We start from the raw sequence: 26,579 nt of genomic DNA, 5'->3' as shown, positions 1-26,579 counted from the left end.
TGGGTTTCCTCCCACGCTCCAAAGTTATGCTGGTTAGGTGGATTGGCCATGCTAAATTGTCCCTTAGGGCCCAAAGATGTGTAGGTTAGGTGGATTGGCCATGTTAAATTGTCCCTTAGTGCCCAAAGATGTGTAGGTTAGGTGGATTGGCCATGCTAAATTGCCCCTTAGTGCCCAAAGGTGTGCAGGTTAGGTGGATTGGCCATGCTAAATTGCCCCTTAGTGTCCAAAGATGTGCAGGTTAGGTGGATTGGCCATGCTAAATTGCCCCTTAGTGTCCAAAGATGTGCAGGTTAGGTGGATTAGCCATGCTAAATTGCCCCTTGGTATCAAGGGGTCTAGCTAAGATAAATGCATGGAGATAGGGACTGGATGGGATTGTGGTCAGTGTAGGCTTGATGGGCCAAATGGCCTTCTGAATTGTCGGATTCTATGTTTAACCTTCCCAAGGCCTCCACCTGCTGCTGGCAGTTGGGAACTGGTGCTTTGCGAAGCAAACTTGCTCTCTGTTAGATCCCGTGCTTTACAGCCCAGGTAAAGGCCATTCAGCCCATCTTGAGGGAGCCAGCAGTCTGCCGTTTACTCAGTCATTTTTTTAATCCACGTGTACAAGTTACTGTGAAGTTCCCCTAGTTGCCCACTCTCAGCGCATGTTTGGGTCAATGTACCTAACCCACACATCTTTAGACTGTGGGAGTAAACCGGAGCACCCGGAGGAAACCCACGCAGACACGGGGAGAATGTGCAGACTCTGCACAGACAGTGACCTGAGCCGGGAATTGAACCCGGGTCCCTGGCGCTGTGAAACTGCAGTGCTAACCCACCGAGCTGCCCCCTGTGGCTTGTGTTCAAAAGGGGCTAATCACAGAATCCATAAAAATTTCTATAATGCAGAATGAGGCCATTCAGCCCATCAAGTCTGCACTCAGCACGGTCCTGGCCAGGCCCTATCCCTGTGAGTTGCCTCCTCCTGTGCCACATTAGCTGAAGAAATCTTGGAATATTGCATGCAGTCCTGGTCACCACACTGCCAGGAGGAAGCTTTGGAGAGAGCGCAATGATTCACCAGGATGTTGCCCTGGTCTCGAGGGTGTTGGCTACGAGGGGAGGTTGGATAAACTGGGATTGTTTTCACTGGAGGCTGATGGGAGGGAGATCCTGAGAGAGGGCCTACAAAATGATGAGGGGCGTAGACAGGGTGGATAGTCAGAGGATATTTCCCCAGGGTGGAAGAGTCAATTACACGGGGGGGGGGGCACAGATTCAGGGTGTAAGTTTAAGGGAGATTTGCTTTTTCCCCAGAGTGGAAGGGTCAACTACACGGGGTTGGGGGGGTAGGTGGGCACAGGTTCAAGGTGAGAGGGGGGGGCAAGTTTAAGGGAGATGTGCAGAGGGGGGGTAGTTTTTCACACAGAGAGAGCGGTGGGTGCCTGGAACTCGCTGCCAAAGGAGGTGGTGGAAGGAGGCACATTACAACATTTAAGAGGCATCTGGACGGGGACATGAATGGGGAGGAACGAGAGAGAGATACGGACTGGGTAAGGGCAGAAGTTTTATTTTTATCGACTTAGGGAATTGTGGTCAGTACAGGCTTGGAGGGCCGAAGGGCCTGTTCCTCTGCTGCACCTTTCTTGGTGGTTCCTGTGCCTGGCGGGCTGGGCCAGCATTTATTGCCCATCCCTAGTTGCCCTGGGACAGTTGAGAGTCAAACACATGGCTGTGGCTTTGGAGTGTAGCTGGCTCTGCTGCGCAGGAGAGCAGTAAAAATAAAAGGTCAGCAGAGCCGTAGTAGTGGGGAACTCAATTGTAAAGGGAATGGACGGGTATTTCTGCGCTTGCAAACGAAATTCCAGCGTGGGATGTTGCTTTCCTGGTGCAAAGACCAAGGGTGGCTCGGAGCGGTGCTGGGCGTTCTGGAGGGAGCGGGGTGGCACTTACTGGTCTACAGGCTGAATGTAGGGAGCTAAGAGTTGAATTAAAAAGTTGGACCTCAAAGATAGTCATCTCAGGATGGCCTCCAGTGCCACGTGTTAGTCGGCGTAGGAATATCAGGATAACGAAGGAGGATACATGACTCAAGAGATGGCACAAGATGGATTCAAATTACTGGGACGTTGGGACAGGTTCTGGGGCGGTGGGGGACCAGTGTAAAGTGGACAGTGCGCACCTGGGCAGGACTGGAACCAGTGCCCATGGGGGGGGGGGACTGTTTGCCAGTGCTGTCGGGGAGGGTTTAAGCTGGCAAGGGAGGGGTGGGAACCGACACAGGAAGTCAGAGGGGATAGTACAGTGGGGACAGAAACAAAAAGGAGGAAGGGGAGAAGTGGAAGGCAGAGAAACCCAAGACAAAAAGGGCCCCACAGTGCAGAGACCGTGGAGAACTCGGTGAATGGGGCCAGTAAGGTTAAGAAATAAAACACAAGGGAGAGTGTACATCTGTACAACCTGTGCTTCTTTGGACACTAAGGGACAATTTAGCATAGCCAATTCACCCAACCCGCACATCTTTGGACACTAAGGGGCAATTTAGCATGGCCAATACCCCTAACCTACACATCTTTGGACACTAAGGAGCAATTTAGCATGGCCAATCCACCTAACCTGCACATCTTTGGACACTAAGGGGCAATTTAGCATGGCCAATCCACCTAACCTGCACATCTTTGGACACTAAGGGGCAATTTAGCATGGCCAATACCCCTAACCTACACATCTTTGGACACTAAGGAGCAATTTAGCATGGCTAATCCACCTAACCTGCACATCTTTGGACACTAAGGGGCAATTTAGCATGGCCAATCCACCTAACCTGCACATCTTTGGACACTAAGGGGCAATTTAGCATGGCCAATCCACCTAACCTGCACATCTTTGGACACTAAGGGGCAATTTAGCATGGCCAATACCCCTAACCTACACATCTTTGGACACTAAGGAGCAATTTAGCATGGCCAATCCACCTAACCTGCACATCTTTGGACACTAAGGGGCAATTTAGCATGGCCAATCCACCTAACCTACACATCTTTGGACACTAAGGAGCAATTTAGCATGGCCAATCCACCTAACCTACACATCTTTAGACACTAAGGGGCAATTTAGCATGGCCAATCCACCTAACCTGCACATCTTTGGACACTAAGGAGCAATTTAGCATAGCCAATCCACCTAACCTGCACATCTTTGGACACTAAGGGGCAATTTAGCATGGCCAATCCACCCTAACCCACACATCTTTGGACTGTGGGAGGAAATCGGAGCACTGTGCCACCATGCCTGCCCTTCCTCCCATAGTGTGTGAACACCTTAAACCAGGTCTATCAGGTTGGAGTGAAAAAGTAACTGTGTTATCACCTGATTAAACATTATGTAACATCTGGATTAATGATCAGACTGGGTCAGGACTCACTCTCTCTACACCAGACTCTCGCTTGGTCTCTCTCTCTCCCTTTCCCTCTCTCCCGCAGTCACTGACACTCTCTCTCCGTCTCCGTCTCCACCTCTTGAGCTGCGACCATGAGTTTTGGTGACATCCTGGAAGATGTCGGGGGCATGGGGAAATTCCAGATCCTCCACGTGGTCCTGTTAGTATTACCAACCTTTTTTTCTCCCAGCCACAACATGCTCCAGAACTTTGTAGCCGTTGTCCCGGACCACCACTGCCGGGTCCACCTGGGGGTCAACGGTTCCGTCAACGCCACGCCCGGAACCCTGACTAGGGAGGAACTTCTCCGGGTCCTCATCCCCCTGGACGGGGACGGGAGGCCGGAGAAATGCCGCGTGTATTCCTCGCCCCAGTGGCACCTCCTGGACACCAACGCCACCGGGCTCAACGCGACGGAGGCCGAGACTCGGGCCTGCACCCAGGGCTGGGAGTACGACGACTCCAAGTTCAAAGCCACAATTGTCACTGAGGTACGTCCCGGAATGTCCAATTCAATCAACGCTACCACTCACACTGTGTCCATGAGCGTGTGCGCATGCGTGAGTGTGCGTGTGAGCGTGCATTTGTCTGTGCGTGTGTGCATGAGTGCGTGCATGCGTGTGCATGAATGTACGCGACTATGAGCGTGTGTGTGTGTGTGCAAGAATGAGCACGTGCATGCACGAGTGTGTGCACATGAGTGCACATCTTTTGAGTGTGTGTGTTTAAAGTTTATTTATTAATGTCACAAGTCAGCTTACTGCAATGAAGTTACTGTGAAAATCCCCTAGTCGCCACACTCGGGCGCCTGTTTGGGTTACGCTGGGGGAGAATTTAGCACCCTAACCAGCACGTCTTTCAGACTGTGGGAGGAAACCGGAGCACCTGGAGGAAACCCACGCAGACACGGGGAGAACGTGCAGTCTCCACACGGACAGTGACCCGAGCTGGGAATCGGACACTAAGGGGCAATTTAGCACGGCCAATCCCTCTACCTGAGCGGGAGACCACAATGAGTGCTGTGGGTGGCCATTCTCCGCGTTGGCATTTATTGGAAAGGTTCGGAAAAGTCGCAAAGTGTTGTTGCGATTGTATAGGGTGTCGGCGAGACCACATCTGGAGCATCGCAGCCACTTTTAGTCATCTTATTTGGGGGGGGGGGGAATGTGGCGGTAGTTCAGAGGAGGATCACATGGTTGATCCGGGGATGGAAGGGTTGATGTAGGGGGAGAGATTGAACAGTCTGGGGCTCGTACTGGCTGGAGTTTAGAAGGATGGGGGGGTTGGGGGGGTTGGGGGGATCGGATCGAGGGATATAAAAGGGATTGATAGAGTAGATGTAGACCAAATGTTTCTCCTTATGGGGCAATCTAGAACAAGAGACCACATTGAGATCTAGAACTTGAGATGAGGAGGAACTACTTTGTGGTGAGTTTGTGGAACTCGCTGCCCCGTAGTGCGGTGGCGGGTGATCTTGAATGGTTTCAAGGAGATATATTCCTGATCTAAAAACAGGTCAAAGGGATGTGGGGAACAGTTAGGATTTGAGACCAGGGAGAGATCAGCCATGGTCCAGTTGAATGGTGGGGTAGGCTCGAGGAGCAGAATGGCTTCTCCCTGCTCCTAAATCCCATGTTCCGCTCATATCAATGTGCCTGCGCCTACCAGAGGTTCAGAGTCGCCAGCTGGTACAGCAGGTCATAGACACGGGGGCACAACCAGGCTGAGGCCCATGGGTGTCGACCACACACAGACCTTGCCGGAACTGCAGCGAGAGGTTAAAAGTAGAAAGGGTCGAGAGCTTCAAGTTTGTAGGTGTCCAGATCACCAACAACCTGTCCTGGTCCCCCCCACGCTGACACTATAGTTAACAAAGCCCCATCAACACCTCTACTTTCTCAGGAGGCTAAGGAAATTTGGCATGTCCGCTACGACTCTCACTAACTTTTACAGATGCCCCATAGAAAGCATCCTTTCTGGTTGTATCACAGCTTGGTCTGGGCTCCTGCTCTGCCCAAGACCGCAAGGAACTACAAAAGGGTGGTGAATGTAGCCCAGTCCCATCACACAAACCAGCCTCCCATCCATTGACTCCGTCTACACTTCCCGCTGCCTCGGGGAAAAGCAGCCGGGATAATCAAGGACCCCCCCACACACCCCGGACATTCTCTCTTCCACCTTCTTCCGTCAGGAAAAAGATACAAAAGTCTGAGGTCCCATACCGACCGACTCAAGAACAGCTTCTTCCCTGCTGCTGTCAGACTTTCGAATGGACCTACCTCGCATTAAGCTGATCTTTCTCTACACCCTCGCTGTGACTGTAACACTACATTCGGCACCCTCTCCTTTCCTTCTCTATGAACGGTATGCTTTGTCTGTATAGTGCGCAAGAAACAATACTTTTCACTGTATCCCAGTACATGTGACAATAATAAATCAAATCAAATATTAAGCTGATCTTTCTCTACACTCTAGCTGTGACTGTAACACTACATTCTGCACCCTCTCCTTTTGTTCTCTATGAACAGTATGCTTTGTATAGTGCACAAGAAACAATATTTTTCACTGTATCCCAGTACATGTGACAATAATAAATCAAATCAAATATTAAGCTGATCTTTCTCTACACCCTAGCTGTGACTGTAACACTACATTCTACACCTTTCCTTCTCTATGAACGGTATGCTTTGTCTGTATAGCGCGCAAGAAACAATACTTTTCACTGTATCCCAGTACATGTGACAATAATAACTCAAATTAAACACCCATCAGTGAAGGGCATTCAGATTAATAAAATTAGCTTCAGGTTTTGTTTTACCTGGTTCCAGTCACTCGCAGTGGGAAGCTGGAGTAAGCAGTGACTGGAGATGGCCAGGTTCTCGGAGAGAGTGGTTTGTGCAACAGGAAAAACGTAGCACAACATTCAAGGGTTAAAGTTTTATTCGTGGCATAAGTAGCCTTACATTAACACTGCAATGAAGTTACTGTGAATTTCCCCTAGTCGCCACACTCCTGTTCGGGTTACACTGAGGGAGAATTTAGCACCCTAACCTGCACGTCTTTTGGACTGTGGGAGGAAACCGGAGCACCCGGAGGAAACCCAGGCAGACACAGGGAGAGTCTCCGCAGAGGCAGTGACCCAAAGCCAGGAATCGAACCGGGGTCCCTGACGCTGTGAGGCAGCAGTGCTAACCCACTGTGCCACCATGCCAGTCTCCGGGGTTAGGGTTACCGCACGGTTGTTCAGCTCTCCATAACGGTGCTCTGCGTTCTTTGACAGTGGGACCTGGTGTGTGAGTGGAAATCTCTGAAGAGGATCTCACAGTCTATTTACATGGCTGGTTTACTGATCGGTGCCCTGGTACTGGGCAGACTGTCTGACAAGTAAGTAACTGGGTGTGTGTGTAAGTGTGAGTGTGTAAGAGAGAGAGTGTGTGTGTGTGAGCGAGCGTGTGTATGTGAGTGAGTGTGTGTGTGTGAGTGAGAGTGTGTGTGTGTGTGAGTGTGTGTGTGAGAGTGTGTGTGTGAAAGAGAGTCTGTGTATGTGTATGAGTGTGCGTGTGTGTGAATGAGTGTGTGTGAATCTGTGTGAAAGTGTATGTGTGTGAATGAGTGTGCATGTGTGTGAATGAGTGTGTGTGAAAGTCTGTGTGTGTGTGAAAGTCTGTGTGTGTGTGAAAGTCTGTGTGTGTGAAAGTCTGTGTGTGTGAATGTGTGAAAGTCTGTGTGTGTGAATGTGTGTCTGCATGTGTGTGTGTGAGTGAGTGCGTGTGTGAATCTGTGTGAGTGTGTGTGTATATGTGTGCGCATGTGTGTGTGTGTGTGTGTGTGTCGAATGGGAATGAGTCAGGTTGTAGGGGTGTGAAGGGAGAATAGGGCAATATATGGGGAGTTGAGATGAGTGATCTGTCAATGTCCAGTGTCTGACACCAGGAGAATCCCTACAGTGCAGAAGGAGGCCATTTGGTCTGCATTGACCGCAATCCCACCCAGAGCCTATCCCCGTAACGCCACGCGTTTAATCTGCTAATCCTCCTGACACTAAGGGGCAATTTAGCACAGCCAACCAACACGTCTTTGGGACTGTGGGAGGAAACCGGTGCACCCGGAGGAAACCCATGCAGACACGGGGAGAACATGCAAACTCCACACAGACAGTGACCCAAGCCGGGAATCGAACCTGGGTCCTGGCACCATGAGGCAGCAGGGCTAACCCACTGTGCCACCGATGCTGTGTGAACTTAAAGAATGAGGTTCGGTGGATTGGTCATGCTAAATTGCCCCTTAGTGTCCAAAGATGTGCAGGTTAGGTGGATTGGCCATGCTAAATTGTCCCTTAGTGTCCAAAGATGTGTAGGTTAGGTGGATTGGCCATGCTAAATTGTCCCTTAGTGTCCAAAGATGTGTAGGTTAGGTGGATTGGCCATGCTAAATTGTCCCTTAGTGTCCAAAGATGTGCAGGTTAGGTGGATTGGCCATGCTAAATTGTCCCTTAGTGTCCAAAGATGTGCAGGTTAGGTGGATTGGCCATGCTAAATTGTCCCCTTAGTGTCCAAAGATGTGCAGGTTAGGGTGGATTGGCCATGCTAAATTGCCCCTTAGTGTCCAAAGATGTGCAGGTTAGGTGGATTGGCCATGCTAAATTGTCCCTTAGTGTCCAAAGATGTGCAGGTTAGGTGGATTGGCCATGCTAAATTGCCCCTTAGATATGGGGGGGGTGGTGGCATTAGTGGGGTAAATATTTGGGGATAGGGTGGGATTGTTGTCAGTGTGGGTTGAAGGGATTCCTTCTGCAGTGTAGGGATTCAAAAACTTTAAGCTTTAGAATGGGGTAGCAGGCTCAAAGCGCTGAATGGCCTTCCCCTCGTGCTCCTATTTGCGACCTTAGTGCTGGCTCACGGTGCTATAAGGTCATAATAGGTGTGAGCAGGACCAGATGAAGTGGTGAGGTGTTCCGAACAGTATCTATGTCAGCACAGTGACACAGCACTGGGGCCAATGGCTAAACCATAGTTAGAAGTGTCATAGGTGGCTGCTTCTTCCGATATTTACCCTGCGTTTATCATTGTTAGGTTTGGACGCAGGATGCTCCTGCGCTGTTCCTACTTCCTGATTGCTGTCTCCGGGACCTGCAGTGCTTTCTCGCCCTCTTACCCCTCGTTCTGCTTCTGGAGGTTTCTGTGCGGTGTAGCTCACTCGGGAATCATACTGAACGCCATCTCCCTCAGTAAGTGTCATCGAGGTGGTCAGGGAGTGGCCCTCCTCTCCTCCTCCAGCACCGCCCCCCCCCCCCCCCCCCCCACAGTGGGTTAGCACTGCACATTCTCCCCGTGTCTGCGTGGGTTTCCTCCGGGTGCTCCCGGTTTCGCCTGAAAGATGTTCTGTTGGCCACGGTAAATTGCCACTTAGTATCCTAAGATGTGTATTACAAAATCAGAGAATCCCTACAGTGCAAAAGAAGGCCATTCGACCCATCAAGTCTGCACCGACCACTATCCCACCCAGGCCCAATCCCCATTACCCCATACATTTACCCCAGCCAATTCACCTAACACTAGGGGGTAATTTAGCATGGTCAATCCACCTAACCTACACATCTTTGGACACTAAGAGGCAATTTAGCATGGCCAATCCACCTAACCTGCACATCTTTGGATACTAAGGGGCAATTTAGCATGGCCAATCCACCTAACCTACACATCTTTGGACACTAAGAGGCAATTTAGCATGGCCAATCCACCTAACCTGCACATCTTTGGACACTAAGGGGCAATTTAGCATGGCCAATCCACCTAACCTACACATCTTTGGACACTAAGAGGCAATTTAGCATGGCCAATCCACCTAACCTACACATCTTTGGATACTAAGGGGCAATTTAGCATGGCCAATCCACCTAACCTACACATCTTTGGACACTAAGAGGCAATTTAGCATGGCCAATCCACCTAACCTGCACATCTTTGGATACTAAGGGGCAATTTAGCATGGCCAATCCACCTAACCTGCACATCTTTGGATACTAAGGGGCAATTTAGCATGGCCAATCCACCTAACCTACACATCTTTGGACACTAAGGGGTAATTTAGCATGGCCAATCCACCTAACCTACACATCTTTGGACACTAAGAGGCAATTTAGCATGGCCAATCCACCTAACCTGCACATCTTTGGACACTAAGGGGCAATTTAGCATGGCCAATCCACCTAACCTACACATCTTTGGACACTAAGAGGCAATTTAGCATGGCCAATCCACCTAACCTACACATCTTTGGATACTAAGGGGCAATTTAGCATGGCCAATCCACCTAACCTACACATCTTTGGATACTAAGGGGCAATTTAGCATGGCCAATCCACCTAACCTACACATCTTTGGACACTAAGAGGCAATTTAGCATGGCCAATCCACCTAACCTACACATCTTTGGATACTAAGGGGCAATTTAGCATGACCAATCCACCTAACCTACACATCTTTGGACACTAAGAGGCAATTTAGCATGGCCAATCCACCTAACCTGCACATCTTTGGACTGTGGGAGGAAATCAGAGCACACGAGGAAACCCACGCAGACACGGGCAGACAACGTGCAGACTCCACACAGACAGTGACCCGAGAAACCACACTTTGCCCTACATTCCTTAACCAGTTTCCAGCATTCTATTAATCTTAGACTGTGAAGTTACATATTGATCTGGTATCTGTTGCAGGTTGGTAGGAAAGAGGTCCAAACCTCCCCCTGCCTTCCTCTGCAGGAGTCCATCCTAATTGAGTGGTTCCAACCTTGCCTTACCCCTGCACACTGCTCCGTTAGGTTAATTACCTGAACATTTGGACCCTTTCCAACCTTATCACGGCATATTAGTTGCGAACCATTGTCCTGTTGACAAGTTAACCACTCACTTTTGGACTCTGTTCCCACCACCACCACCACACCCCCCTCCCGCCAGCCTGCACCGTCCCGGGTTCCTCCTTCTCCCAATCAACCGAGACAATTTTTCCCGAGTCTTCTTTCTGTCCCCCCTTCCTATTCTTGAAGATGACAGCAAATTGCTTCCAAAACACCTCAAAGTCTTCAACCCGTCACCCCTGGGTAGTTAGGAAGGTAAATACAATGTTAGCATTCATTTCCGGAGGATTAGAATTAAAACAGCATCTTTGGACACTAAGGGGCAATTTAGCGTGGCCAATCCACCTAACCTGCACATCTTTGGACACTAAGGGACAATTTATCATGGCCAATCCACCTAACCTGCACATCTTTGGACAAAGGGACAATTTAGCACGGCCAATCCACCCTAACCTGCACATCTTTGGACACTAAGGGACAATTTAGCACGGCCAATCCACCCTAACCTGCACATCTTTGGACACTAAGGGACAATTTAGCACAGCCAATCCACCCTAACCTGCACATCTTTGGACACTAAGGGGCAATTTAGCATGGCCAATCCACCTAATTTGAGATACTGAGATGTCATCAGGCTCTGGTCAGACCTATATTTGGAAATTTTGAAGGTCTTTCCCCTGGGTTGGGGGTGGGGTGGGTGCCAAAGCACGATGGTGCAGCAGGTGGTCAGGAAGGCGAATGGGATGCTGGCCTTCATAGCGAGGGGGATTGAATATAAAAGTAGGGAGGTCTTGCTGCAGCTGTATAGGGCATTGGTGAGGCCGCAGCTGGAGTACTGTGTGCAGTTTTGGGCGCCGCACCTGCGCAAGGATATTTTGGCCCTGGAGGGAGTGCAGAGGAGGTTTACTAGGCTGATACCGGAGTTGAGGGGATTGAGCTATGAGGAGAGGCTGAATAAACTAGGCTTGTACTCGCTAGAGTTTAGAAGAATGAGGGGAGATCTCATTGAGACGTATAAGATGATGAATGGGATGGATAGGATAGAGGTGGAGAGACTCTTCCCGCTCAGAAAGGACAGTAGGACTAGGGGGCACAGCCTCAAGATAAAGGGGGGGTGGTTTAGAACGGAGTTGAGGAGGAACTTCTTCACTGAAAGGGTGGTGAATCTCTGGAATTCTCTGCCCATTGAAGTGGTGGAGGCTGCCTCGCTAAATATTTTTAAGAAGCGGGTTGATGGGTTCTTGATAAGAGAGGGGATTAAGGGTTATGGGGAGAGGGCGGGAAAGTGGAACTGAGCCACAACAGATCAGCCATGATCTTATTGAATGGCGGGGCAGGCTCGAAGGGCTAGATGGCCTACTCCTGCTCCTATTTCTTATGTTCTTATGGTTTAAGGTGAGAGGTGAAAAGATTGGAAAGGGACTTGAGTGGAAGCTTTTCTTTCCACACAGAGGGTAGTGCGTGTGTTACATGGGGAGGGGTACAATGGCGACATTTAAAAGACGTTTGGGAGAGGGAAGCGGATGGGGAAATGTTTAGGGGACCAAATGCAGGACTTGTTCAGATTAGGGAACCTGGTCGGCATGGACGGGTTGGGCCGAAGGGCCTCTGTCCGTATTTCTAAGACTCTTAACACCCTTCAAGACAGGGAACTCCAACAAGTCTATGGGTTGGATTGGGTTGGGCCCCATTCAAAATGGCTGACCTTGTTTCGATACATCCATTACTCGTCCATCTGTATTTCCCTGCAGATGTTGAATGGATCCCCACGAAATTTCGGACACCTGCGTCGATGGTCAGTGGTTACGTTTACACCTTTGGTCAATTGTTGCTGGCTGGTATGGCGTACGGTATCAATGACTGGCGTTGGCTACAGTTCACCGCCTCTGCACCCTACTTCGCTTTCTTCCTCTACTCCTGGTAAAGTGAAACGCTCTCTGCATCTCTTTCCCCGCAGAATTCGCCGCCCAGGGGCAAGCTCGAAAGAGAGACCGGAAGCTTTGAGATAGTAGTTCTGAATTTTAACCCATTGAGATAGTAGTTCTGAATGTTAACCTGCTGAGATAGTAGTTCTGAATTTTAACCCTTTTGAGATAATAGTTCTGGATTTTAACCCTTTCAGATAGTAGTTCTGAATTTTAAACCATTAAGATAGTAGTTCTGATTTTTAACCCATTGAGATAGTAGTTCTGATTTTTAACCCTTTTGAGATAATAGTTCTGGATTTTAACCCTTTGAGATAGTAGCTCTGAATTTTAAACCATTGAGATAGTAGTTCTGATTTTTAAGCCATTGAGATAGTAGTTCTGAATTTGAACCCTTTTGAGATAGCAGTTCTGAATTTTAACCCTTTTGAGATAGTAGTTCTGAATTTTAAACCATTAAGATAGTTCTGATTTTTAACCCATTGAGATAGTAGTTCTGATTTTTAACCCATTGAGATAGTAGTTTTGATTTTTAACCCATTGAGATAGTCGTTCTGATTTTTAACCCTTTTGAGATAATAGTTCTGAATTTTAACCCTTCTGAGATAGTAGTTCTGGATTTTAACCCGTTGAGATAGTAGTTCTGAATTTTAACCCAATGAGATAGTCGCTCGGAATTTTAACCTGTTGAGATAGTAGTTCTGAATTTTAACCCAATGAGATAGTAGCTCTGAATTTTAACCCAATGAGATAGTAGCTCGGAATTTTAACCTGTTGAGATAGTAGTTCGGAATTTTAACCTGTTGAGATAGTAGTTCTGAATTTTAACCCAATGAGATAGTAGCTCGGAATTTTAACCTGTTGAGATAGTAGTTCTGAATTTTAACCCAATGAGATAGTAGTTCTGAATTTTAACCCAATGAGATAGTAGCTCTGAATTTCCACCCAATGAGATAGTAGTTCTGAATTTCCACCCAATGAGATAGTAGTTCTGAATTTCCATGGTCCCTCTCACCCAGGTGGTTCCCGGAGTCGGCCCGTTGGCTCATTCTAAACAATAAGGAAGAAGCAGCCCTGAAAGAGGTCCACAGGGTGGCGAAATTGAATGGCAAGGTGGCAGAGGGCCAGAAGCTCACTGCTGTGGTAAGTGATAGCTGTTTGGAAAATAAAAGGCTGTGTTTCAAGCTCGTTCAGTAAGGTTAACTCTCCCTCTCTTGAATACACTCTTTTGTTCCTGTTAAGTGTGGTGCCTGGCTCCCGATTCCTCTCCTCTGACCAGGGCAGCACACTCGGTTAGCACGACTGTCTCACAGCGTCAGGGACTCTGGTTCGATTCCAGCCTTGGGTCACTGTCTGTGTGGAGTCGACACATTCTCCCTGTGTCTGTGTGGGTTTCCACCGGGTGCTCTGGTTTCCTCCCACAGTCCGAAGGTGTGTAGGTTAGGTGGATTGGCCATGCTAAATTGTCCCTTAGTGTCCAAAGATGTGCAGGTTAGGTGGATTGGCCATGCTAAATTGCCCCTTAGTGTCCAAAGATGTGTGGGTTAGATGGATTGGCCATGCTAAATTGTCCCTTAGTGTCCAAAGATGTGTGGGTTAGATTGACCATGCTAAATTGCCCCTTAGTGTCCAAAGATGTGTGGGTTAGATGGATTGGCCATGCTAAATTGACCCTTAGTGTCCAAAGATGTGTGGGTTAGATTGACCATGCTAAATTGCCCCTTAGTGTTCAAAGATGTGCAGGTTAGGTGGATTGGTCATGTTAAATTGTCTCTTAGTGTCCAAAGATGTGCAGGTTAGGTGGATTGGCCATGCTAAATTGCCCCTTAGTGTCCAAAGATGTGTGGGTTAGATGGATTGGCCATGCTAAATTGCCCCTTAGTGTCCAAAGATGTGTGGGTTAGATGGATTGGCCATGCTAAATTGTCCCTTAGTGTCCAAAGATTTGCAGGTTAGGTGGATTGGCCATGCTAAATTGCCCCTTAGTGTCCAAAGATGTGTGGGTTAGATGGATTGGCCATGCTAAATTGCCCCTTAGTGTCCAAAGATGTGCAGGTTAGGTGGATTGGCCATGCTAAATTGTCCCTTAGTGTCCAAAGATGTGCAGGTTAGGTGGATTGGCCATGCTAAATTGCCCCTTAGTGTCCCAGTATAAAGTTTATTTATTTATTAGTCATAAGTAAGGCTTACATTAACACAGCAATTAAGTTACTGTAAAAATCCCCAATTTGCCACCCCCCTGCTGCCTGTTTGAGTACGCTGAGGAAGAATTCAGCACGTCTTTGGAGTGTGGGAGGAAACCGGGAGCACCCGGAGGAAACCCACGCAGACACAGGGAGAACGCGCAACCTCCACACAGACAGCGACCTGAGCCGGGAATCGAACCCGGGTCCCTGGAGCTGTGAGGCAGCAGTGCGAACCCACTGTGCCACCCTATATGTGTAGAGTAGGCGGAACGGCCGTGGTAAATGTGTGGGGCTGTGGGGATAGGGCCTGGGTAAGATGATCTGTCAGAGAGTCGATGCTGACGCGCCGAGCTGAATGGCCTCCTTCTGCACCGAATGGGGCACCAAGTGAAGAGAATGGTTGAAACAATTGGAAAGGAGACAAGGAGAGGTTTAGAAAAAAAAAGTGCACACGATTTCTGGCTCAGATTTTTGAACCTGCGCTTTCTGGGGACCCTCTTCGAGAGATTGGTGTGGCCATTCAGCCCATCGACCCCCTTATCAATCGGATTGTGCTCACAGCTTCTCCTTCCAGACTTACTTTGTCTCCCGCCTGGCTGGTGCGCCGTCCATTGGACGATGGTGTGACACCCATGTCTTCGTACAAAAGGCTTTGTCTTCCTAATTATCTCAAAAATCAATCCCTGGGACATGGGCGTCGCTGGCTGGGTCAGCATTTATTGCCCAGTTGCCCCCTTGGAGGGGCAGTTGAGAGTCAACCACATTGCTGTGTGGCTCTGGGAGTCACATGTAGGCCAGACCGGGGTAAGGACGGCAGATTTCCTTCCCTAAAGGGACCCAGATAGGTTTTTCCCACAATGGGTCATCAGTAGATTCTTAATCCCAGATTTTTTTTACTGAATTCAAATTCCACCATCTGCCGTGGCGGGATTCGAACCCGGGTCCCCCAGAACATTAGCTGATTAATAATCCAGCAATAATACCACTGGACCATCGCCTCCCTAATGGCAGCCAATAGATGGAATTCTAAAGAGGCCCACAACATGGATCTTTGGGGTGGCACAGCGGGTTAGCACTGCTGCCTCACAGCTCCAGGGACCCGGGTTCGATTCCCAGCTCGGGGTCACTGTCTGTGTGGAGTCTGCACGTTCTCCCCGTGTCTGCGTGGGTTTCCTCCGGGTGCTCCGGTTTCCTCCCACAGTCCAAAGATGTGTGGGTTAGGTTTGATTGGCCATGCTAAGAAATTGCCCCCTTAGTGTCCATGGATGTGTAGGTTAGAGGGATTAGTGGGTATAATATGTAGGGATATGGGGGTAGGGCCTGGGTGGGATTGTGTTCAGTGCAGACTCGATGGGCCGAAGGGCCTCTTTCTGCACTGTAGGGTTCCTACGGTTCTATCACGTGATTGAAGACTGTAATACAAGAGACAGCCTTAGTAATGATGGATCCTTTTGTGTTTGTGTTCGTGTGTGTGTGTGCACATGTACGTGCATGAATGTATGCGCATGTGTGCCTGTGTGTGTATGTGTATGCATGTCTACATATCTGTGTTTGTGCATGTTTGTGTGTCTGTGTACGTGCGTGCACATGTATGCATGTGTGTGGGTGTTTGTATATGTATTTGTGTGTGCATGTTGTGTGCACATGTATGCACGTGTACATGTATGTATGCATGTGTACGTACATGTGTGTGCACATGTATGCACATCTACATGTATGTATGTGCATGTGTTTGGATGTGCGTGTGTGGACGTGTATGCTCGTGTACATGTATGTATGTGTGCATGCATGTATGTGTGTGTTTGTATGTTTGTGTGTGTGTACGTGTGTGCATGTGTGCTTGTGTATGTGTGCGTGCATGTGCGTGTATGTGTATGCATGTGTTTGTATGTGTATGTGTATATGTGTATGCGTGTCCGTGTTTGTTCCACAGATTCTGAAGTCAACTGTGGTGGACGAACTTTTGATCACCAAGCATAAACGCAGCGTGCTTGACCTGTACCGAACACCCATCATGTGTAAGATCACCTGCTGTACCATGCTGGTTTGGTGAGTTATTATGGGGGGGTTGAGTATTTTCCTGGAACCAAGTTTGGCAAATTTGCACAGTAAAATCTCCCAACTAGGTTATGGAGCGAGAGGTATGAGCCGATAATACGGGGACAATGTAGAAAGGGTCGAGAGCTTCAAGTTTTTAGGTGTCCAGATCACCAACAACCTGTCCTGGTTCCCCCCCCCCCACGCTGACACTATAGTTAAGAAAGCCCCACCAACGCCTCTACTTTCTCAGGAGACTAAGGAAATTTGGCATGTCCGCTACGACTCTCACCAACTTTTACAGATGCCCCATAGAAAGCATCCTTTCTGGTTGTATCACAGCTCGGTCTGGGCTCCTGCTCTGCCCAAGACCACAAGGAACTACAAAAGGGTGGTGAATGTAGCCCAATCCATCACACAAACCAGCCTCCCATCCATTGACTCTGTCTACACTTCCCGCTGCCTCGGGGAAAAGCAGCCGGCATAATCAAGGACCCCCCCACACACACACCCCGGACATTCTCTCTTCCACCTTCTTCCGTCGGGAAAAAGATACAAAAGTCAGAGGTCACGTACCGACCGACTCAAGAACAGCTTCTTCCCTGCTGCTGTCAGACTTTTGAATGGACCTACCTCGCATTAAGTTGATCTTTCTCTACACCCTCGCTGTGACTGTAACACTACATTCTGCACCCTCTCCTTTCCTTCTCTATGAACGGTATGCTTTGTCTGTATAGCGCGCAAGAAACAATACTTTTCACTGTATCCCAATACATGTGACAATAATAAATCAAATCAAATTAAATCAAATGTGACCAGATCCCACCTAGGCTCTATTCCCATAACCCCACACATTTACCTTGCTAGTCCCCCTGACTACAGGGTCAATTTAGCACGGCCAATCCACCTAACCTGTACATCTTTGGACACTAAGAGGCAATTTAGCACGGCCAATCAGCCTAATCCTCACATCTTTCGGACTGTGGAAGGAAACCGGAGCACCCGGAGGAAACCCACGCAGACACAGTTGGCGGGGGGTGGGGGGGTGCGGTGGTGGTGGAGAATGTTCAAACTCCACACAGGTGGGAATCGAACCCGGATCCCTGGCCCCGTGAGGCAACAGTGCTAACCCACTGTGCCACCCTATTTATTAGTGTAACTAATAAATAATCTTCGAGCTGTCACGTGACTGTACCTGTCAATCGTCCCAGTCGAGCCCCGCTCTGCAAAATCCCAGGGGGCAGCAGCAGAACAGCATTAGTTTAGATGAAGCAATTATGCCGCTGCAGTAACAGTTCAGGGTGCCGGCTTAGAGAAGAATAGCTCTGAGGGCCCAGAACTGCTCCAACAGACCCTGAACAAGAAAGGGACTCAAATACATTTCTCACAGGCACTCACGGAAATAATTTTGATGCAACTCCCATTCTGTTTTCCTTTGCAGGTTTGCAACCAGTTTTGCATATTATGGGTTGGCGATAGACCTGCAAGGGTTTGGCGTCAACATTTACCTCATCCAGTTGGTTTTCGGAGCCGTTGACATTCCGGCAAAAGCTCTAGGTTTTCTCTCCATGAGTCTGATCGGACGGAGGTTCACGCAAGGCTGCACCCTAATCCTGGCAGGCTGCGTCATCCTTGTTAACATCTGTGTCCCGAAAGGTACAGCATTGTAATTGCCTTTCCTTCAAATCCAAGTTCCATTCCCCCACCCGGTCCTGATCTCCGCACGTGTCTCCTTGTCAAAGCTCCAGAGCCATTCGAAAGAATCCTGCGTTCACCTTTCGCTCTCTCAAAGCGGTTTCCAGCTCGCGGTCAACGTCCCAATCGAAGGAAACATGCTAGAAGGCAGCAAGATCCCACTAAACCTACCCAGGCTCTATCCCCATGCATTTACCCTGCTAATCCCCCACTGACACTAAGGGGCAATTTAGCATGGCCGATCCACCTAACCTACACATCTTTGGACACTAAGGGGCAATTTAGCATGGCCAATCCACCTAACCTACACATCTTTGGACACTAAAGGGTAATTTAGCATGGCCAATCCATCTAACCTGCACATCTTTGGACACTAAGGGACAATTTAGCATGGCCAATCCACCTAACCTACACATCTTTGGACACTAAGGGGCAATTTAGCATGGCCAATCCACCTAACCTACACATCTTTGGACACTAAGGGGCAATTTAGCATGGCCAATCCACCTAACCTACACATCTTTGGACACTAAGGGGCAATTTAGCATGGCCAATCCACCTAACCTACACATCTTTGGACACTAAGGGGCAATTTAGCATGGCCAATCCACCTAACCTACACATCTTTGGACACTAAGGGACAATTTAGCATGGCCAATCCACCTAACCTACACATCTTTGGACACTAAGGGGCAATTTAGCATGGCCAATCCACCTAACCCGCACATCTTTGGACACTAAGGGACAATTTAGCATGGCCAATCCACCTAACCTGCACATCTTTGGACACTAAGGGGCAATTTAGCATGGCCAATCCACCTAACCTGCACATCTTTGGACACTAAAGGGTAATTTAGCATGGCCAATCCACCTAACCTACACATCTTTGGACACTAAGGGGCAATTTAGCATGGCCAATCCACCTAACCTGCACATCTTTGGACACTAAGGGACAATTTAGCATGGCCAATCCATCTAACCTGCACATCTTTGGACACTAAGGGACAATTTAGCACGGCCAATCCACCTAACCTGCACATCTTTGGACTTTTGACAGTGAAATTTACACAGTTCTGTCTCTCATACAGAACTCCAGGCCTTACGGACTTCAATCGCAGCCATTGGCAAAGGATGTCTATCGGCTGCGTTCAGCTGCTGCTATCTCCACTCAAGCGAACTCTACCCAACCGTGGTCAGGTAAGTCCTGGTCTTCACTGGGCAAACACAGCTCAGCAGGGTCAGTCACTGTATCTGCAATCGTCAGGATGATAAGGGCAAGCTCCACCCTGATGTGAGCGCTGGGAGATTACAGTCTGGTCAACTGTGGGTGGCACAGTGAGTTAGCCCTGCTGCCTCACAGCTCCAGGGACCCGGGTTCAATTCCCGGCTTGGGTCACTGAGGCTGCACATTCTCCCCGTGTCTGCGTGGGTTTCCTCCCACACTCCAAAGATGTGCAGGTGAGGTGGATTGGCCATGCGAAATTGCCCCTTAGTGTCCAAAGATGTGCAGGTTAGGTGGATTGGCCATGCTAAATTGCCCCTTAGTGTCCAAAGATGTGCAGGTTAGGTGGATTGGCCATGCTAAATTGCCCCTTAGTGTCCAAAGATGTGCAGGTTAGGTGGATTGGCCATGCTAAATTGCCCCTTAGTGTCCAAAGATGTGTAGGTTAGGTGGATTGGCCACGCTAAATTGCCCCTTAGTGTCCAAAGATGTGTAGGTTAGGTGGATTGGCCATGCTAAATTGCCCCTTAGTGTCAAAGATGTGCAGGTTAGGTGGATTGGCCATGCTAAATTGCCCCTTAGTGTCAGGGGGATTAGCAGGGTAAAATACATGGGATAACAGGGATAGGGTGGGCAATTTAGCATGGCCAATCCACTTAACCCAGACATCTTTGGACACTAAGGGACAATTTAACATGGCCAATCCACCTAACCCACACATCTTTGGACACTAAGGGACAATTTAACATGGCCAATCCACCTAACCTGCACATCTTTGGCGCAGGCTCGTTGGGCCGAGTGGCACTGTTGGGAACTCTACAATGGTTCTATGTAAAAACATTTCAGTCAAAGCTCCCTAGTGGGTCACTGGAATCATACCTGGAGCGCAACAGCTGACGCTCACACTAACGCCAAAATTAAAAGTAGCTGGGGTCTAGGCTGTATATCTTGGGAGTTTCTGATCAGGTTGCTAATGCATCATCTCCGCGAGGAGTTGGGGGGGGGGGGGTGAAATGTTGAGTATTTATCTTTGTTTTCTCTCTCTCTCTGTTCCTCCTCCTGCTCCACACAGGCAGACAGGAATGGGCGTGGTCAGCACCATGGCCCGGGTCGGGGCCATGATCGCCCCCATCGTAAGGATGACCGGTGACTACGTCTCCTTCCTGCCGCTGGCTATCTACGGCGGAGTGGCGGTCGTCGCCGGGGCAGCCGCCTTTTTCCTGCCGGAGACGCGGAACGCGGCCTTGCCGGAAACGATCGAGGAGATCGAGAACAGGTTGGTCGGTCACTGGTGGGAGGCGCGGGTGATAAACGGCAGCCGGGGGGTCTCGCTAGAGGAACTGGTTCCGACGGTTTCGGCCTAACGTCCCGCCAACCATCCCTGGAGAGTTGGCCACCTAATGTGTGGCTGTACCTGGGATTTCTGTGCAATTTCCCACGGCCATTTCCTGGAAGATACTGCATGGGAAAATAGGAGCAGGAGGAGGCCCTTCAGCCCTTTGAGCCTGCTCCTCTCCACCCCCCCCCCGAGTATAATCATATCAATTTTTTGTTCGCTGGCTGGTTCCAGCATTTATTGCCCAGTTGCCCCCTTGGAGGGGCAGTTGAGAGTCGACCCCATTGCCGTGTGGCTCTGGGAGTCACATGTAGGCCAGACCGGGGTAAGGACGGCAGATTTCCTTCCCGAAAGGAAGGTTTTTCCGACAATGGGTCATCGGTAGATTCTTAATCCCGGATTTTTTTTTAAAAATTGGATTCAAATTCCACCACCTGCCGTGGCGGGATTCGAACCCAGGTCCCCCGGAATATCATGGCTGATCTCTCCCTGGTCTCAAATCCACCCCCCCCCCCACCTGTCCCCCTCATCCCATTTTTTTTTGGGAAATATGTTTCTTTCCAGCATGCATGGCCCACCCTTCGATATTCCTCTTTTCCACACAATCTCTGATTGATTTTGTGAAAGAGTTTCCATCAAAACATCTGTGGAGAATTCTGTCCACCCGTCATGGAGGGGAGCTGCTGGATCTCTCTTGGGTGAAGCGCAGAGGGATCTGCGGAAAGCCACTCCCAGCACCTCCCACTGAGCTCAGGACCCTGCCAGCACGTGTGTGGGATTTTCAGGTTTCTGATGCGACAAACACATGCACATGTGTACATATGCACACACACACACGCAAAAATGCTTGCACACTCAAAAAACACAGTTGCATGCACACAACACACATGTACACATGCACACACAACACAACATATTAACACAACACAGTCACATGTGCACACACACAAACCACATGTATGTGAATACGCACACGTGTCCACACACACACGTGCCTATGCACACCCAAAAACATGCACATACTCAAAAAACACACTTGTGCATGTACAACATACATGTGCACATGCACACATATGTGCATATTAACACAACACACACGTGCACACAACATACTCATGTACACACGTGCATGCACAAACAACACAAGTGCACACATACACATGCATACACACATACGTATGCACACAACCCAAGTATGCACACATGTGCGCACACACACAACACTTACATATGTGAGCCACATGTCCTGGCACATGTGCTGTGTCAGGACTTTCCATGCCTGAATTGGCCTGATCAGTCATTTTCGGATACACCGCAACCAGCCTCAAAATGACTAATGGTGTTGAGGTCCTCATTGATGACAATGGACAAACAACATATGTGAGCAATACACATACATGTGCGCACACACACAGGCATGTGCGCATACATATAACACATGCACATGCACACACATGCATATAACACATACATATGCACGCATACGTGCACATAAACACACATATGGGTGCACACACAATGCCCATACACACACGTGTGCGCACGCACACACAAAAGTTGACCATTTTCCGTTTATGATTTCATGACTTTGTTATTTCCAGAGCTCTAAAAGATGCCGCGAAGGACAAGGAATCCAAAGCGAATGAAGTCCTGTTGCAGGAGACACACATCTCACTGATGAAGCAGACAGTCTGAACAGCTGCAGCCCGTCCAAAACCACCAGCACCCCAAGAGTACGGACAGTAACAGAGACTCTGTAACCTGTGTCCAAATCTCACTATCGGCCTTCCAATAACCCATAACCCGGCAATATTCCCAACACGGTCATTAAACACTCACCAGGCGACAAGGAACAGCTACATGTTGTTGACCAGCAGGGCGGCACAGTGGGTTAGCGCTGCCGCCTCACAGCGCCAGGGACCCGGGTTCGATTCCCGGCTCGGGGTCACTGTCTGTGCGGAGTCTGCACGTTCTCCCCCGTGTCTGCGTGGGTTTCCTCCGGGTGCTCCGGTTTCCTCCCACTGTCTGAAAGACGTGCTGGTTGGGGTGGATTGGCCGTGCTAAATTGGCCCTTAGTGTCAGGGGGATGAGCTGGGGTAAATACATTGGGTTTTGGGGATAGGGTGTGGGTGGGATTGCGGTCGGTGCAGACTCGATGGGCTGAATGGCACTGTAAGGATTCTATGTTCAGACTGTGGCAATCCAGATTTCATACTTGTCTGCTTTTTAAGCAATATCTTTTCTGCTTTCCACACATTCCCAGTTTATCAACTGTATATCCTTGGACCCTAACCTGTACATCTTTGGACACTAAGGGACAATTTAGCATGGCCAATCCCCCTAACCTACACATCTTTGGACATTAAGGGGCAATTTAGCATGGCCAATCCACCTAACCTACACATCTTTGGACATTAAGGGACAATTTAGCATGGCCAATCCACCTAACCTGCACATCTTTGGACATTAAGGGACAATTTAGCATGGCCAATCCACCTAACCTGCACATCTTTGGACATTAAGGGACAATTTAGCATGGCCAATCCACCTAACCTGCACATCTTTGGACATTAAGGGGCAATTTAGCATGGCCAATCCACCCTAACCTGCACATCTTTGGACATTAAGGGGCAATTTAGCATGGCCAATCCACCTAACCTACACATCTTTGGACATTAAGGGGCAATTTAGCATGGCCAATCCACCCTAACCTGCACATCTTTGGACACTAAGAGACAATTTAGCATGGCCAATCCACCTAACCTACACATCTTTGGACATTAAGGGGCAATTTAGCATGGCCAATCCACCCTAACCTGCACATCTTTGGACACTAAGAGACAATTTAGCATGGCCAATCCACCTAACCTGCACATCTTAGGACTGTGGGAGGAAACTGGAGCACCCGGAGGAAACTCACGCAGACCGAGGGGAACGTGCAGACTCCACACAGACAGTGACCTGAGCCTGGGATTGACCTGAGTCCCTGGTGGCAGCAGTCTTAACCACTGTGCCACCCGTGCCGCCCCAGGCAACAAGGGAGAACTGCGCACGATGTGTTTAGGCCGTAGGAATAGTTAGCATTACCCTCGCTGCACACTCAATCACCCAGCTTAGAGTCATCTCATACAGATAAATCGCAACCACATATTTCTTGTTGTAAGTTTAGTATTAAATAATGATTGCCCAGATGCGGTCTATCACTTGGTTATTTTCCGTTCAACTGGCCCATCAGAACTTGTACAGAAATAATGTCTGGGGCCAAATAATTTGTATAGATTCCAGTTGGAAGCTGTGTTTCTATAATGGGTGGACATGTCGCGGGTTCATTGACATAGCAGATATCTGCAGCAGAGCTGTGCGTGTGTGCTCTGTCCAGAGGCAAAAGTGAGACTGAGACAGGATCACATGGCACACTTTCTCTCCTGTGATGCCCTGCGTCTACTTGTGGCCTAGGCCTCGACTGCTCCCTCTGCACTGGATCCTGAGCTTCCTAACCCACAGACCACAACCAGTAAGGATAGGCAACAACCCCTCCTCCTCCACGATCATTCTCAACACCGGTGCCCCCACAAGGTTGTGTTCTCAGCCCCCTGCTATACTCCTTATACACCACTGACGGCGCGGCCAAATTTCCCTCCAACTCGATTTTCAAATTTGCCGATGGCCCCACCGTAGTGGGTCGGATCGCAAACAATGACGAGACGGAGTCCAGGAATGAGATAGAGAATCTGGTGAACTGGGGCAGCGACAATAATCTCTCACTCAATGTCAACAAAACAAAGGAGATTGTCATCGACTTCAGGAAGCGTAACGGAGAACATGCCCCTGTCTACATCAATGGGGACAAAGTAGAGAGAGCTTCATATTTTTAGGTGTCCATATCGCCAACAACCTGTCCTGGTCCCCCCCGCCAAGCCGACACTATAGTTAAGAAAGCCCCACCAACGCCTCTACTTTCTCAGAAGACGAAGGAAATTTGGCATGTCCACTACGACTCTCACCAACTTTTACAGATGCCCCACAGAAAGCATCCTTTCTGGTTGTATCACAGCTTGGTCTGGGCTCCTGCTCTGCCCAAGACTGCAAGGAACTACAAAAGGGTCGTGAATGTAGCCCAGTCCCATCACACAAACCAGCCTCCCATCCATTGACTCTGTCTACACTTCCCGCTGCCTCGGGAAAAGCAGCCGGCATAATCAAGGACCCCCCCCCGACACACCCCGGACATTCTCTCTTCCACCTTCTTCCGTCGGGAAAAAGATACAAAAGTCTGAGGTCCCGTATCGACCGACTCAAGAACAGCTTCTTCCCTGCTGCTGTCAGACTTTTGAATGGACCTACCTCGCATTAAGCTGATCTTTCTCTACACCCTCGCTGTGACTGTAACACTACATTCTGCACTGTCTCCTTTCCTTCTCTATGAATGGTATGCTTTGTCTGTACAGTGCTCAAGAAACAATAATTTTCACTGTACTCCAATACATGTGACAATAATAAATCAAATCAAATATTAAGCTGATCTTTCTCTACACCCTCGCTGTGACTGTAACACTACAGTCTGCACTCTCTCTCCTTTCCTTCTCTATGAATGGTATGCTTTGTACAGTGCGCAAGAAACAATACTTTTCACTGTATCCTGATACATGTGTCAATAATAAATCAAATCCAATATTAAGCTCATCTTTCTCTACACCCTCGCTGTGACTGTAACACTACATTCTGCACCCACTCCTTTCCTTCTCTATGAATGGTATGCTTTGTATAGCGCACAAGAAACAATACTTTTCACTGTATCTCAATACATGTGACAATAATAAATCAAATCAAATCAAATATTAAGTTGATCTTTCTCTACACCCTAGCTGTGACTGTAACACTACATGCTGCACTCTCTCTCCTTTCCTTCTCTATGAACGGTATGCTTTGCCTGCACAGCGCGCAAGAAACAATACTTTTCACTGTATCCCGATACATGTGACAATCATCAATCAAATCGAATCAAATAATGAATCAATAATAATCGAATTCAAATCGAACCTAATCAAATCAGGTGACGACGGTACGGTCGGGATTCTCTAATGTCCGACTACGGGCAAGAATGGAAAATTTGGTGCTCTATTTACCGCAGCGGGACTGGAGAATGTTACCTGGACGTGGATGGAAAATTCCAGCCATTGTTCGTTGACGGCATTTGCCAATTTTGACTCGGCTAATAATATCCCCTGAAACAAGGAAGAAGAATTTGTGTTTAGCCTGGAGCTTAGTCATGCGCAGAATATTCAAAACATTCCCTCGTCTAACAGGTTTTGAGAAGGATTTGAGAGCTGTTATGCAAGGATAGAGTTTGTTCTACATAATCTAGTGTAGAATCATGACAATGCAGAACGGGGCCATTCGGCCCATTGAGTCCACACCAACTAATCTGACAGTAGCATCTTACCCAGGCCATCTCCTACCCTATCATGTAACCCTATGGCCAATCCACCTAACCCACACATCTTTGGACACTAAGGGGCAATTTAGCATGGCCAAGCCACCTAACCTACACATCTTTGGACACTAAGGGGCAATTTAGCATGGCCAATCCACCTAATCTGCACATCTTTGGACACTAAGGGACAATTTAGCATGGCCAATCCGCCTAACCTGCACATCTTTGGACACTAAGGGGCAAATTAGCGTGGCCAATCTGCCTAACCTGCACATCTTTGGACACTAAGGGACAATTTAGCATGGCCAATCCACCTAACCTGCACATCTTTGGACACTAGGGGGCAATTTAGCATGGCCAATCCACCTAACCTGCACATCTTTGGACACTAAGGGGCAATTTAGCATGGCCAATCCACCTATCCTGCACATCTTTGGACACTAAGGGGCAATTTAGCATGGC

The 26,579-nt window shown here is 48.8% G+C and overlaps 1 protein-coding gene across 1 annotated transcript; it reads left to right on the top strand.

The window, feature by feature from the left end:
* The first annotated feature begins 3,461 nt into the window (after positions 1-3,461).
* On the top strand, positions 3,462-22,774 carry LOC145339049 (solute carrier family 22 member 6-A-like). Its single transcript, XM_080183473.1, has 10 exons — positions 3,462-3,915; positions 6,705-6,808; positions 8,497-8,651; positions 12,034-12,202; positions 13,227-13,350; positions 16,327-16,442; positions 17,872-18,086; positions 19,214-19,322; positions 20,420-20,623; positions 22,285-22,774. Exons 1-10 carry the CDS (start codon positions 3,517-3,519, stop codon positions 22,376-22,378), a joined length of 1,689 nt encoding a protein of 562 aa, XP_080039599.1. The 5' UTR covers positions 3,462-3,516; the 3' UTR covers positions 22,379-22,774.
* Positions 22,775-26,579: the final 3,805 nt, after the last annotated feature.

Source organism: Carcharhinus amblyrhynchos, unplaced genomic scaffold (genome assembly GCF_965287045.1).
Source record: "Carcharhinus amblyrhynchos unplaced genomic scaffold, sCarAmb.v2.hapA chromosome_298, whole genome shotgun sequence".
Classification (NCBI taxonomy): Eukaryota; Metazoa; Chordata; class Chondrichthyes; order Carcharhiniformes; family Carcharhinidae; genus Carcharhinus; species Carcharhinus amblyrhynchos.
Note: the sequence above shows the minus strand (reverse complement) of the source record. Positions and strands in the feature narration are given on the sequence as shown.